This window comes from Homalodisca vitripennis, chromosome X (assembly GCF_021130785.1).
Source record: "Homalodisca vitripennis isolate AUS2020 chromosome X, UT_GWSS_2.1, whole genome shotgun sequence".
Taxonomy (NCBI): domain Eukaryota; kingdom Metazoa; phylum Arthropoda; class Insecta; order Hemiptera; family Cicadellidae; genus Homalodisca; species Homalodisca vitripennis.
Window position 1 is genome coordinate 138,872,519 of NC_060215.1, and position 16,827 is coordinate 138,889,345.

Here is a 16,827-nt window from a genome sequence, read left to right on the forward strand (position 1 = left end):
TTGTTCCCTAACCTCAGAGGTTCTTGCTAGCCTCAACAAAGCTGTGCCATCCTTACTTTGACTAGAGAGGCTGGTTCAAAGCTGGCCTCCCCTTCTTCCAGGGAGACATGACTTTGAGACTAGTGCCCTAATTCTTCCTCATAGATCTCGATAGGAGGCGGCCCCTACTTCCCTAACCTTACCCATCCTGAATATCATGTCACTCTGGAAGCATAGCAAAGGTTCTTATAGGACTAAGTTCAATTTATAAGCTTCTTGTCTTAAGAGAAAAAAGGTTCATACTGAACTGATTGTCAGAAATGACTTTTTATTTACAATGGTTTGCACACACAGCGAACTGACTGTTCAAACAGACTGTGTGCAGTTTAAGCAGATAAATTTGCCGATGTGTCTCTCTGTAATAGTTACATTTTCCCCGAGACCAATCCATGGAAAGATTTATAGTTGATGGGTCCTCGCCACCAGAGATTAAGAAAGAGTCCAAAGGATGAAGAGTTGGGAAGAGACTATGAATTTATGAACTAATGGTGGATTTGCAGGATCTAAAACTGGACTGTATAAATGATTGTACGGGGGAGGTTTTGGATTGGTAATCATGAAGTTTAAGCATGGGATGAAGAAACGAGTAGTAAAACACAGCATATTCAACGAAGAAAGCACGGTTAGTATGAGGAGTTTATAATCAGAAAATTGCAAAGGTGAAGATGTTTTTATGAAGAATTTGGGTTACCACCTCAGCAATATTTTACAGCGCTGTTGTTAGCAGTTAAAAGGACGGGTGACGAAAACCTCGGTGGTAAAGAGATGAAAAATGCCTGATAGTTGGGATTAGTTTGGTTTTCATTAAGAGTGGAAATTGAGTTGAAAAAATTGCCTATGAATTTCAGAGAATGGGTGAAAAATGCCTTATGAGAGTTTTACATACATCTCTGAGTCATTCCAAGAACCGCAGTATGGACATTACTTCACAACATAACTCGTATCTTGTCCGAATAGCAAAGTCTCCTTTGAAACCCTAGCAGAGCTTGAATATTTTGCTCTAATCCTCATTCCACCGTCTTCCATACAGTTTGGTAAAGAGTCACTGAAGAATTTTTGGTTTGTGTGCACTTCCGATCATCGAAGGCTACAGCTACAAAAGGATATACTGCTGCTAAGCAGATGACTAGCCGTACCGTCTCTGCCTTTCATCAACTCTGCTTTGATACTTACAAGGCTCCAGAACAGTACAAGTCATCACCCGCAGTCGTCATAGTGGCGTTCATTCAGAATAGGTTGGACTATTCATATTACGGTGAAATCAGTAATGTTGAATAGTTTATAACTTCAACTATTACTGTTTACTGATAAATCCTAACAAGATTTTAGTACTTTAACTACCAAAGCCAATGTGCAGTATCTTGAATGGCAGGAAATCAAAGACATGTCAATGTTGATTTATTTAAAGGTTGTTCGCAAATAAGCAGCAACCTGATACAACTTTTAGCCAACATACAGTCCTTATTAGGGCGATACGACATGGGCGACAGTTTCAAGGGAGGACCTGCGAACTTGGCCGGTACGGACGAACGGGACACTGCCACAGGACACGTACGAGCAAATAGAACTGATTGAACTAGTAAAAATATGTTATATAAAAATTAAGTTTACTATAGAAAAATTAAAAAGAAACCGTGTCAAATTAACACCTTTAAATATAAAAATTGTTGATATTGACATGATATATTCTATAAGTTTTGCAAACGTTAAAACATTATGAACAGTAATATTGTTAAGAATCACGTGAATTTTCAAACAAAATAAGCAAGACGGAGTAACATAAGTGGTTTTAAACCAAAAATACTATAATTTGATAAATTTGTTGGGAACACGCTGCAATGTTTCATTTTGTTGTACATGATTCAAAAGGTAATTGAAAATGACATTTTTATATTTACGCTATTATGCAATTGTTCATTGGTCCTATAACAATAAAGAAAATGTATTTTTAACTTATTCTTCCAATGTGTTTGCCTTTGTTATTTGCACGAGAGCTGTAAAAACCGCAGAGTAGACGCGTGGAAAATCAGAAACGTTCCGAAATTCGATTTTTTGTCGTTTTCAAGGTGATTTTTTGTCGATTTTAACGTTAATTAAGGTGACGTCCCTCCCGCCGTAGAGATACGCTCATTTGATCCAAGTTCAGATATATTAACTTTTGAAAATTAGTCGCCCTACTAATGCGTTTACGAACACTCGTGCGTTCTTTTGGCCATGACATTCTTTTATTTTTCATTTGCAAAAAGGTATGTTTGGGTGTATTTCTTACTTCAAACGACGAACCCACAAAACATCAATAAAAAAGTACTTGAGTGGGACATAACACTCATATTTGGTAATATGTATGGGTTATACTAATTATAGTTCAACCTACCAGTTTAAATATTTACATTGCGCTAAAATATTGCGTGTTTTATTTATTTGCTCGTTTAATATGAATTTCTTTTACGTGAAAATAATTTGTGTCATAAATAATAAGAAAGGTGATCAATGCTTATTTTAAAATGTTCTACCGAATACTCCCAAGATGTCTCTCGGAGGAAGAGGAGGATTTAGATGGACAACATAGGGTTTTAGCTCGAGTTGGTGTGGAGAGTTTTACTATATTTTTACACGATTAAAACATTAAGTCGCCTTCCACGTTTAAATGCCCCTATCTGCTTAAATTGCCTATTAACCTAATTCAAAGTTTATCATGTGCTACTAAACGTTTATGGCTTTTACGTGGGCACTTAGCAAATCAATTTTCTTCGAAAACGATCTCTGGTATGTTCCATTCTATATACCTTTACATAGTGGAATAATTATCGCGAACTATCTTTTGATAAATACTGATTTCGCAAAACTTAATTGCGTGAAAAATTACGGATTTATGTTTAAGAGAGACGTTTATAACGTGAAAATATACACAAGAGAAATATAAACTAGCAAAAGTGTTTCATCGATTCTATCCTCTCATGGAAATTGAGTGAGTGTACAAAATTAATTGGTTTACAATTTTTGTAGGAAAATAGATATGGGCATGACCCCTAGCTTGTAAATAAGCTTGCAGTCTTTGACCTAAATCATCAGATAAGAAAGAGACGTTTAAAAATTAAAAAAAAGTTTTACCAAGTTTATAAATTTTGCTCACACGAGGGAGGGCAGATTAAAATATCTTACTCTACCTACACAATTAAATTGTACACTGTTAAAATTACCTTGAATCAAAATCTTTAGACAGTAACCTATAATTAATTATAAATATCGTATTAGACGCAAATTAAAAGGACAAACACTACGAAACATTGTGTTTATTTCATATCTGTAGGGTTTTTATAAGCTTCATGAAGAAGATTTGATGGGTTCCCACATACCCAAACTATACCGGAAGTTAGTAGATGATTCCAAACAGGGCAGTTTTCGTTTTATTTCTTAGGTACTGTATTATAATTCTTACATTACAGATAACAGTGCAATGAAAGCTGAAAGTGAAGTCAAAACTGAGTGATCACTTTTGATTTGCACCAAATGAAATGATACGAAAATCTTCCGAACTACTCACAACTTTGGTACTGTAAGCTTTTTGAAAGTTTTAAAAATGACGAAATGTTTAAGAAACTAATGAAGTTTTGGAAAGAGCGAATATAATTCATGCACGTGTCTTAAAAATTATGATGTATTCGCCTTAAATAAATTGTGTGATTAATTTCAAACGGACACAAATGCCAACGCTCAATTGTAATCACTTATATTTGCTAAGATGGTAGCAAAATTAAATAGAATTACCTAGGCTAACTATTTCCTCTATTTTGTTAAACTTTCATCTTAAATATATATTGCTGATTACCATTTTGTGTTTATGGTTTACTTATTGAAATTTATTTTTTAACTCAAAATTTAACTTTTACCGTAGACGTCATACATTAACGGCTTTCATATTAAAATAATTGTTATATAGGTATAAAAATAAGATACCATTAAAACCAACGAGCTCAAATGCAATTCTACATGCAACAGTTCTTGTAATCGCGAGGGTTTTAATAGACTTTTTAATTTTTAACTATGTTGTTCTAAGCTGAAATGGGTGACAATTGTCACTTCGTTTTTTTTCTGTAAACATAATTTTACAAGTTTTATTTCTGAACTCTATAACACGCTATATTTTTGTGTTCACAACTAAATGTCCTACAATTCAGCTTTTTATGGGCGTTGAAACGTGGATAACAATATATGCTGTAATTTTTGTTTACTTTTCCCCAATTATATACTTTTGTCTCTGATTCTTAAGAAGAAAAGTCATATATAACACTTTATATATATACTACATAAACAAATTTTTATGAAATTTACAAAGAGAACCTGTAAGACCTACAAACATCAGCGCACATTTTAGAATTTCCTATATACGCTTCTAGGGTTAAAACAATTAAATAAAAAAGTAAAGTAAAATCCTCGTCTCTTCTTCGAAGGCAATGCGAGGACTGCTCTGGGTGGGTAACCACCGCTTTTAAGGATTTTGTTACTTTGCTTTGTAAGTAGAAAAGGTAATTCGATTTGAATAGAACTTCTTAGAGCAGGTGAACGTTTTCTTGGTCATGAACCAACTCATTGACTGAGTCACGAGGAGTCATATTAACTCACGCGCACGCAGTGACCCGCACCCGCACGCGGCCGCACGCGCACCTCCACATTTGCTTATTCGGCGAGTCCGATCGGGTCACGGGTCGCCGACTCGCGGTCACTTACTGCGGTGTCACTTTTCCGATCAATTATTGCACAACTACAGCGTTCACAAATACCTGCTTTGCGAGAATCCGCGTCGTACAGTACACAGGTCCTTATCGATCGTTGAGACCTTACTGCGGTGTCACTTTTCCGATCAATTATTGCACAACTACAGCGTTCACAAATACCTGCTTTGCGAGAATCCGCGTCGTACAGTACACAGGTCCTTATCGATCGTTGAGACATTACTGCGGTGTCACTTTTCCGATCAATAATTGCACAACTACAGCGTTCACAAATACCTGCTTTGCGAGAATCCGCGTCGTACAGTACACAGGTCCTTATCGATCGTTGAGACATTACTGCGGTGTCACTTTTCCGATCAATTATTGCACAACTACAGTGTTCACAAATACCTGCTTTGCGAGAATCCGCGTCGTACAGTACACAGGTACTAGACTTATCGATCGTTGAGACATTACTGCGGTGTCACTTTTCCGATCAATTATTGCACAACTACAGCGTTCACAAATACCTGCTTTGCGAGAATCCGCGTCGTACAGTACACAGGTACCTGATCGATCGTTGAGACATTACTGCGGTGTCACTTTTCCGATCAATTATTGCACAACTACAGCGTTCACAAATACCTGCTTTGCGAGAATCCGCGTCGTACAGTACACAGGTACTAGACTTATCGATCGTTGAGACATTACTGCGGTGTCACTTTTCCGATCAATTATTGCACAACTACAGCGTTCACAAATACCTGCTTTGCGAGAATCCGCGTCGTACAGTACACAGGTCCTAGACTTATCGATTGTTGAGACATTACTGCGGTGTCACTTTTCCGATCAATTATTGCACAACTACAGCGTTCACAAATACCTGCTTTGCGAGAATCCGCGTCGTACAGTACACAGGTACTAGACTTATCGATCGTTGAGACATTACTGCGGTGTCACTTTTCCGATCAATTATTGCACAACTACAGTGTTCACAAATACCTGCTTTGCGAGAATCCGCGTCGTACAGTACACAGGTACCTGATCGATCGTTGAGACATTACTGCGGTGTCACTTTTCCGATCAATTATTGCACAACTACAGCGTTCACAAATACCTGCTTTGCGAGAATCCGCGTCGTACAGTACACAGGTCCTGATCGATCGTTGAAGTATACTGCAAAAATTAAATTGCAAATATATGGAAAAATAAAATAGACAACTTTTTACAAGTTAGTGAAAATTTCACAATTAATATTTAAACTCCAAATGAACGCTTGAATTTTCAAAATGGTTTTGTTAAGGGAACTCAGAACATTTTTAGTTTGTCTGCAAAACCTTCTTGTGCAGCAAGCTTTCATTACAACTGTTGTACAATTTAAAGCTCTAGCTTATTTGAAAGATTTTTACATGTAGATGAACTATAAAATCTGTTTATATTTAACTTTTTCGTTCGACTTCAAAGAAAATGAATGGAAATCAGTCAGTAACAGTGTATTTTAGTAAACATACAATATACGAAAATATTACTTCCGGTTCATTGGGAAGAAATGCAGATTTCACATGAGGCTGTCATCTCGAAATGTCAAACTGAACATGCATTATTAGTTTAGATGTTAGATTTGCACAACACTTATGGCACAATAACCGTCAATGTTGGTTAATATATTCGTAAAACGGTTACACAGAACATGACCTACATTGTAAAGGTTTCAAACTTTAAACCAGCGTAATGTTTTAAAGACTGAACCTTTTGAGGTCGGATTTGCGGCATTGTACTGTACTAATAGAGACCTTTAATTTTGATGTACTACTCATCAAATGCTCTCATTTAGGATTTTCTTCTGACTCCTTTCGTACCATCCCCTGGACTTGACAAAAAAATGGTAGTTACTTTCAAGTAGATTTATAGGTGCAGTAATGATTTACTCAGATTTATTGTTTTACCTGTAATCGTTCGAGAGTTACCAAGCCAGTGCGGGAGTTTTTATATCATGTATTATTCTATAAATTCACTTCATTGTTCTAATGCTCAATTGATTTTATATGAAAGTAATAAACTGCTTGCATACCAACTCAAAATCAGAAAAATCAATCGTTTCCAGGGTTCTATTCGCTATAGATATACTGAGTGTATTTCAATTTGAATTTCTGTTTTGTTTTACAAGTAATTAGTTTACAAGTAGTAATTATTTTACAAGTAATTACTACTGAGTTTATAAAATTAATTGAAATTGATTAGTGGATCTAACCGGAATGGGGACATTAACGTTTTGAAATATGAATGTGCTCATATTAAAATATAGATTAGTTTTACTTTATATTTGGAGGAAAGTTGAACTAAAATAATAATGCTTAGTCATAATAAGATTAGTTGCAATGGTTAGAGAAATAAAAAGTGGTTAAAGGAGGGGAAGGAAAGCATTTGTAAAAATAATAAAAAAAACACTATAACAGTTCAATTGAATACTCTTGGCTTTGGAAATAAATAGATAAAATGAGTTAGTGAAGAGTTTGTAACTTTTGAACGCTGTAATATGGATACTCATCACGAGAACTTCCTAGCTTTTGGAATGAACGTAACATTAAATTAAAACATGAAATTACGTCCCGCAAATTTTTTATTGAGGTTAGCCAATCAGGAATTTCCAAAGCCTTTTATAGCTTCAATTTACGTTCATCGGAATTATATTAAACGATAAATGATCATAATTTCACCCAAATAGGCTAAACGAGTGATTTCAATTAAAAATATTCTACGAAGAAGCAAAAACATAAATATACGTAATGGAAAACTTCACTGACAGTTTAGATTAAACAATGCTGAGTTTTATTATAGTACAATTTTCTAATTAAATTGTAACCTCAGTGTAATACTGTATAATTTATTGAATTTATGAAATAATTTTTTTACTGACTGTTTTACCTCTTAGTGTATTACGATACTAGAATGTGAAATTATCAATATGGTTGAAATCGATAACAGTAGACATTGTAGTTTAACCTTTAATGTTTACAAATATTTTACTCTATACGCAATATCAGGTGCAATAAAATTTGCTTTTTGGAAACATGTTGTATGATAAAGTCATAGCCCTTTAAAATGGTAAAAAATAACTTTGATATTTCATCACTCCACGTGATATTACGAGCATTTAAAGTAGGCATATTAGGTCATTTTGTAATCAGGGTCAAATAAAAACGTCTGAAGGCAAAAATGTGAAAGTTTTACAGTATGTAAATGAGTTACAGGTTAAGAGAGTGACATTTTCCAATTCACTTATTACTCAAAAGAAATATATTTTTAATCAAATATAATTTAAGGAAATTAAATCAAATAATATGATAATTAATTATAATATGATATAAAATAAATTAAATAAATATTTATTTTATATCATTTTTTAACAATTAATCTTTTCATTGAATCCCTGAAGCTATAAGTGATGTAGATGCTGTAAACATTTCACATTTTTATCTTGAACAGTTTGAATTAAGACATGATTAAAAAATGTCTACATTTCATAATTTAAATAACTGTAAATTTCACGTCTAATTTTTCTAAAGTTTCTACTTTTTCTGTATTCAGGGAAGATATTTTAGAACTACGAATTTAACATAAAAAGGTTTCCAAATCCAAAATTTGACAACCTTAACTGTACACGTAGAATCTCGTACAGCCCTTGCTAAAGTCCAGTCAGACAATAAAGCACAGCAAGCAGGTAAAAGCATGATTGTACTCATTTGTTAATTCACAAAACCGATATAAATTTTACCTTCCTTCATGAACTCTCTTTACATTTTATTTTTCTCATTTTAATTATTTAGGAAAAGGAGTAATCATTATTTCCAAATGGCAACTTCAAAACTGTGATCTATTTCATAAAAGAAGAAAAGAACTTAGACTAATACACTTTGTAAAAGCGAAAATATATTTCCACCTTACAAAACAACGACGTATGAAAACTGGAATTTTGAACGTTCGTTTGAAAGTGCGAAACCTGTTAGTTTTGTGATAAAATGGAATTACAGTTAGTCATAAAAATAAAAAAATTTTCAGCTGAGTCTTATTTCAAAGCATTTTTTAGTTTTTCTCCATTTTAGAAACTAGGGACAACTGAACAAAGTAGTGCAGTAATTTTTGTTTTTTAAGTTGCAGCTCTTCAAAAAACTTCCCTAAGACAACTTTTTTATATCCCTGCCAGGAATCACGTACATTTATGGTACTATTTTGAGGGTCAAATAAAAATGGCTGAGTGTAAAAACGTAAATTTTTGTATAACATGTAATGAGATATAGCTTTAAAGAGTGATGTATTTGCTAATGATTTATGACTTAAGTACATTACACATTTCAAATAAGGTATAATTTAATGAAACTACCTGGTAAGTAACATTAAATTGCACCATTGGTTGTCGGTGCAACTTATTTCAAGTTGGGATCATTTTATATTTTTAAGTCATAGCTCTTTAACATAACTTCCTTGGGGACACAACAATATAAAAAAATGTTTTTGATCCCCTCACGATAGTTTAAAATGATGTTATAGCCATAAATTGTAAACAAAAGTGTGACAAGGCCCAAGTATAATTTCAGAAGTCAAAAACGTTAATTTTAAAAGCATTTATATGACTTAAAGCTTCTGGGAGTGATGTATTTTTATTGATTTATGACTTGAGGAAAATAAACTTTTGATCAAATACAATTTAAGAAAATGAGAAGTATATCAATAAAATTGTGTTAGGAATCTATTTTTAATCAATAAATACAGACCATACCTTCCAGTAATGTTTTACATAGGTACTGTAAACATAAAGACGAAATTAAAAACACAGGCGTAACAGAAACTTCAAAAGTGTTAAAGTATGTGGCGGTGTTGAATCCAGAAGAGGGGCCATGGGCCCCTCCTAGATTTTGACACACTCATTTATGGAAAAACTTAATGACTCTCCTATTGTAACTAAACATAAATTAACTTACTTTAATTAAGTACTCTTTAAGCATGAGTAAATTGTTTTTAAACATTGAATTATTTATTACATTGAAATGCAAGAATGGAAGCATTGGAACATTTATCCAAATGAAAATATCCAAAATCCCTGTTATTATGAGTAGAGTATTATTTGTGACACGTAAGGAATCCCTAAAACCAATCTGCAGCAGTATCACAGGTCAATGGTCTAATCAGTGAAAGGAAGTGGCCAAAGTCAGAACCAAAGTATTCGGGGTCAGGAGAAGAATGTAGTCCAGTTTGTTGAGTGAGAGCAGGCGAAGTGGCCGCGAACTCTGACATCGGCGGGTTTATGAATGGAAGCTGTTCAAGCTCAAGGTCACCCTTACGCGACGTCAGTCGGCCTCGCATCTGCTACGTCACAGTTTAACGTCCTCCTGCAAAATGACCGTGTACATAGACGGCAAACAGGCGTATGACGTTTTGTACGCATGCTACGGCACGGATCTGCGGCACCGTAACAACAGGAGCTATAACTGTCTGATTGTGAAGGACAGCTCACATTCTGCCAGGATCAGGTCATTACAGTACAGATTTTTATCATCAACTGCCTTCGCTCAATCTCCAGATACATCTGAAAGTCACGTGCCACCAAAAGTCTTTCACAGCCTTGATGACTCCCGAAATCATGTGACCTATTTTCATCATTCCCCCATCAGTTAGTTCTATTATCAGTTTGTTCCCAGTCTATAATGACTGCTAATTTCTATCAATATTACTTTTTGGATTATTAAAGCATAATATTAATTTCTTCGTTGTAATTCCTAGCGTTTTGGGGGGGGGGGAATTAAAGGATCTTCCCTTTTGTTGTTAAACCGAATAACGAAATTCGATGGTATTGTTAAAACCTATACCAGTGTTGCACTGCATGTTTATTTACATAAATGAAATATCTATATTTTTCGTAGGTCGATTTTAGGGATTTTGTACGTTTATTTTAAGGAGCCCGAGGAAAACTATGAGGGATTTTTGCAAATTTTGATTTGGGAACATACTTTGGATTGGCATAGTGTTAAATACTAGACAGTTTATTTTTAATTGTATTAAAAAAAATTGGTTTCAGTCGAAAGCTGCATTATTATATATATTTTATGGATTTAAAATACACCTTACAGTAGGGCTTTATCCCATGGCTTTCCAAATTCCATTGTAATCTTATAAGGCATTCAATGTCATTCCAATAACGTTAATACCAGGTGATCGGTTATTGCAGCAACCACTAACCAGCTTAATATTAGTTTATTTCTTTATGATCTCGTTCATCTATAAGTGAATGAGAATTTTGTATACAATCATCATGACCTATCATTACAAATATTTCTAGTTATATCAAAGTGATACAAATTGGGTCGCATATTACACTATTTGACCTCATTGACAAAGGTCATTCATTGTTTACAGGTGCTTTGTCTAAGACATCGTTTGAATCCCAGTTCAAATAACCTTATCCACGATTTCCTGCTGTTTGCAGACTGTCGTAGGTATATATGTTGTGCATGTTACTCTGGGTAAATAAAATCTCAACCATACGATGAGTCCATACGATCTTTTCAAAAAAAGCTCCAAGAAGCTTTTTTTTTCTTGTAAAGCTGTACAGCAGAGTAAGAGGTTGATTGTACTGATAAAAAATGCAACGGTCACAGACAGGATTTGAACCTGCGCTATCTCTCTAGCTCAGACCCAAAGTCCAACGACAGACCGCTCGGCCATCGGCACTCCCGACTGTTTCTATAATCGTCAGATTACAATAAGTATCACTATAAAACAGGTGGGTATCTGATAATGTTTTGGTCCTTATCGAGCCGGATTTCCCGCGTTTGCAAAGAAGCAAGTAAGCTGATAAGTATTGGTATTATAAGCATTTGTTGTATATAAGGCAAAGTTATTGTCACAGTAGCGATATTCATTGGCAACCGTTTCTGTAATCAATACAAAGATACAATAATTATCACTATCAAACAGGTGGGTATCTGATAATATCTTGGTCCTTATCGAGTCGGATTCCTGAGTTTGCAAAGAAACAAGTAAGCTGATAAGTATTGGTATTATAAGCGTTTGTTATATACGAAGCAAAGTTATTGTCACAGTAGCGATATTCATCGGCGCCCGGTTCTACTCGGGTTACAAAATTATCATCGGAGTGTTGGAAATATCGTGTTGCACGGTGAAGGGTAGAGGCCAGACCGCAATCGAACGGACGCGAACGGAGCGAGCGAGAGGCACGGACGAGCGGTCCTACTATCATTAGACGACCACAGTACGGGTACTGGGATGGGATTCTCTAACGGCCCGACCCGTTCGGTCCCGTTACCTCGGCTCTGGCTGGGCCACGCTACGCCACACCGTCGGCCTACCCGGGACCAGAGCCGCCCAACTCCATTCCGACTGCTTACCGGTACTGGGAACGCTAACTGTTCTTGGCCCCCGCCCGGCCACTCCGTTCGTTTCTCATAGTTTTTCTTATCCTCCAATGTAATTCCGACACAATTACCTCACATATTTCACATGTCGTGAGGACAACTAAGATCAAGAACTCCATTTATAATCGGTTTTCGTGTTACAGATAATTTTGAAATAACACCTACTCTTATGTAAACAATAATCTATTATTCAAATTGTTTAAGGTTACTATTCGAAAAACTCTAGCAAAGACCTATAAGGAGCCCGAGGAAAACTATGAGGGATTTTTGTAAATTTTGATTTGGGAACATACTTTGGATTGGCATAGTGTTGTTGTCATTTAAATGTAAGTTCAAAAAAAAAAAATCGATTACAGAGAAATTAACTTGGAACGATTATTATGCGCTCTTCGTGTGGAGATTCTAGATACATAAATTCTCTACATAGGCTTAATGCCATAACAATAAATACACCATATAAAAGAACTAAAAGTAAAATTTTAAAAAGTAATATTTTATTTATAGAGACAACCTAGTTTTTTTCAAGTCATCTACCCACTGATACGATACGAGTTCTTTTAATTTTTTTTCAACCCATACCCAATTTATGGCAAGAACATGTATTTTACTAGTCAGGTATACAATATATAATGGCATGTAAGTCCAATTGATTGGTCTGCTTTTCCAAAATTGAAGACAAAAATGCATTTTTTGAAATAAGTAATAGTGAATTTTACTAGAAGTTACAAAGACTAGTTTTTTACCATTTGTAATTGATTTGGTCTGTTGAAAGTACGTGTGAGGTTCTTTAACAAACTGTATTGCGTCATATTCGATATTTTTAACACTCGTTAAGATAATGCATTTTTCTACTGAAACTAAAAAAAAAACGAGTGATAGATGAAATACAAAAAGAATTTATAAAAGTTAATGTTCATTATTTCGTACATAGAATTGCAGACGTACTAAGCAATAACCTTGTTTTATTTATTGCTTGAAGTTTTTATTGTTTGCAGATCTTACAAATTCTCCGAGGTCTTTCGTGTTAAGGTGGCTGTCATTTTGAAATATACTTTACATTAATCTTAGAAGCATCAAGCCAAATAAGTATACTTCTTTTAATTTGCATTGAAATGCAAAAACAACTTCTACATCACTTCTGAAAATTGAAAAGTATTTTCTAATTTGCTACGAAATCAATGGTTATGCTGATGAAGCAGTTTCAAGAACTCACCATATTTGGAGGGATTTCATCTACACAGTTTACGAAAGAGGAAGATGAATTTTGCCGCCCAACAAATTTTATCGTGTTTGTTGTGTAAATTAAATTTATAAACCACATAAATATAGGACACATGTTATTCGTCGAGTAATGATGAATATACTTACAAAATTCATCAGAGTTCAAAATATCACCAGTATTTAGTCTTCACATATTCCACTATTTCACCACATCTGAAAAGCTACCCGCTTTTAAAATTATTTTATATGTACATACAAATTATATACATATGATTTAAACTAATACAGTATTTAAACTAAAATTTAAATGTTCAAGGTCATATGCTAATCCAAGAAGACCACAAACAGCCTGTTTGTTTGTAAATAAATTCACAAAAAAATGTTTGTTTCGAAATTGGCCTAAACAAAAAAGCGAGTTAATTAAACTATGTAACTTTTCTAGTCGACCCAATATTGGAAAAAACGCATTTTTTGTACTCCTTTTTTGTATTTGGATAATCAAGTCCTTATTTTATTATTAAAAAATATTTGATTTATTATACATTTATATTACTGTCCGGCGTGTGTTACGTAGTATAGATGAACAAAACTTAAAAGATTGATCTAAAGAATGGTAATAGTTTAAAATTATTGTTATACTTTAATTTTTTACTATTTGGAAATATTCTTTAAATTTGGAATGCGATAAAGTAAACAGGACAGAGCTCAGTGTACGTGGTATTCTGTCTGTTTGGGGGATGAAGCGGTGGAGTCGGCCCGGCCCGCGGTCCAGTAGCTTATGTAGGGGCCTAGTTAGGCCGCTCGCGGTAGCCTAACTTAGCCTAGGCCGCCTAGGTAATGTCGGACTTACCTCTGATAGTACTAGGCATATCCACTTCAGAGCATAATCCGGTAAGAACACTATCACTGAAGCCGGCCGGGGGTTGTGGTCCCGGCAGAGCGGGCGTCAGTACTTGAGCTTAACGTAGACTTCGGTTGGCGGTCCCACGAAAGTTCCGTCGAATTCGTACTCGCACTGCTGGAGAGTCATATCGCGACCGATGACATGACACAGACGCAACACGAACCACGCACTTCACTTCACTGCACGCTGCAGACGTACGAGCACGACCACGACCACGACGACGGCAGATCCTCACACGTCTTCAGCTCGCGGCCCGCGACCACTCAATGGGTACTAGCAGTGGCCGCGCTCTGCCGGCCCGACATAGCGGCTAGGTCAACGACCCTGGCACAACGGTTTGTTTATATTCCCTCTGCCTCTACCTACTGAGTCGCTTAACTTCGGTTGTTTTACCCCAACCGCAATCGCTCTTCGCGTACTTTTACTATAATTAGTTTTTTAATTCGATAGGAAAAATTCAGTGGACAATATATACGAGTGCACGAGTTCTAATAGTTTGAATACAATATTTACAATATATGAACACTTTTTATGTTAAATTTGTTGAAAATGATCAACTGATAAAGACAACAAAACGCCTAAGTGGAGGAAAATTTCGCCTAGCTGGGACGCTAGTGTGGTTTAAAAGCATTTAACTGCTTTTTGTATAATTATGCATTGCCATTGAACATAAAAATCCAATAGATCTGGAGATATATTCACAATAGTAAACAAGCAGCTATAGGAAAGCCGAAAAAAAGTTTGTAAACTCACCTTTTGAAAAATCTCTAAGCACATACAAATCAGTGGTTTCTTCTTTATTATTTTTGTATGCACTTCTTTTTTGCCTTGCTTATTACTTTGTGAGTTCTGATATACAATTTTTTGCCATTACATTCTGTTTTGACCTGCTTCAAAACATCCTAAGTTGGCACTATACCAAATCTTCGAAGCACTCTTGCCCCCACTACAGCCCAAATTATCGAAGATGATTACTTTATCTAACTCTCTAATTTTTTTAATAATTAAACCCTACCAATTTATAATTTGGAAACCTCCTCACCATATTACGCCCTTATTCGGTTGAATGGGAATCATTGCATAGGCGTATCTAAGATGACCTAAAGGGGGTGGGGGGTTACCACCAGATATGTTGCGTACCTTCCAGGCAAGCTAGGGTATGGAAGACCCTCCCCCTCACACCCAAAATAAGTTAAATGCTAATGATATTAAAAATTGTTTAAAATATTTAAAAGTCTGACAGCCGTCTGAGAGCATTATTACTATTCATATTTTAAGTTTTGCAAGAACGGCTGTGACATAAGCGAAAATGTGCCCTTTTGGAGACTGCCCAATTACAAAAAAGAATTGAAAAAGAAAGGCTCGGGAAAATGGCTGTATCTTAAAAACCAAAAGACACATCCTCCACCTTTTACCTAAAACATTTCACATTCTAATATGGGCTTCCAGGATACATATATTTTACGTGAAAATATGGCCTTGTATTTGTATGACTTTTATTGTATACTTTCGTTTGATCATATGTATTTAACATTTAATTTCTTTTTAATTTCAAACCATGTTCTAGCGTGTAAAATAAAACATTACAAAATACAAACTTAAAACCAGATTAAAATTTAATTAACCATGATATTTCTTTGCTTTGATTATGGACTTTAACATTTTTAAAGCATTTGATTAAAGTATGTTATAAAATAAATTAAATGGGTTATTTCATAACCTCAGATATATCAGAAGTTCGCCACCAAAGGATTGAAAGTTCATTACTTTAATTTTATAGTTAAGTCAACTATAAAACACGTTATGATAAGCATCTAATTTGGTATACGTCTTACACAATTTTGGTTAAACAATATCGGAGAAGTGTATAACAGTAACAAAAAGTAAAATGTAATCATTTCTAAGAATTATAATATTTCTAAGTGGTAAAATCATCAATCTAGAGGTTTTGTACTTTTATTAGTACTACCACTATCTGTATTCATTAATAAACACAAGTCAATAATACACGACTAGCGCCAATAAAGAAAGCGATGAGAACTACGTTAAGATTATTACAAATTAGCCGTTCAAATAGACTACTGGTAGGTAGGCGTTCATGGCCATTGCTCGCTGTCTCTCTCGCCTGAAGAGCGGGAAGTGAGGTCTGTATTATGTTTGTCAACCCCCACGGGTCACAGACGGACTCTTCATTCCAAAAACTTACTATTTGTCAACTATCATAGTTGAAATATCAAACAAATTAAAACAATACTGATCTATGTTTACATTATTTGAATACAAGTATACTTTCGGTTTACCGCAAGTTAAAATATATCTTGAATATTTGTATCAATGGGGGTTTACAGCCCCAAACCCCCCCCCCTCCTTCTTGGATATGCCTATGATCCTTTGTGAGATGGGTTTAATCCCTTCCATTACAGCTACTGGTAAAAAAGCTTTTATGTTTATAGTTATTGCCAGGTTCATTTATTGCAGCAACAATATTGTTTTTGCACCTTCTGGCATTTACTTTTGGGCA

General features: G+C 34.9%; 1 protein-coding gene across 1 annotated transcript in view; it reads right to left on the minus strand.

The window, feature by feature from the left end:
• LOC124369905 (probable nuclear hormone receptor HR3) overlaps positions 1–14,457 on the minus strand; it is a 251,296-nt gene extending 236,839 nt beyond the window's left edge. Inside the window, exon 1 of the mRNA XM_046828074.1 lies at positions 14,253–14,457. Coding sequence (XP_046684030.1) covers positions 14,253–14,271 — 19 coding nt within the window. The 5' untranslated portion in view covers positions 14,272–14,457. The remainder of the gene's footprint in view (positions 1–14,252) is intronic.
• Between the last annotated feature and the right edge of the window lie 2,370 nt (positions 14,458–16,827).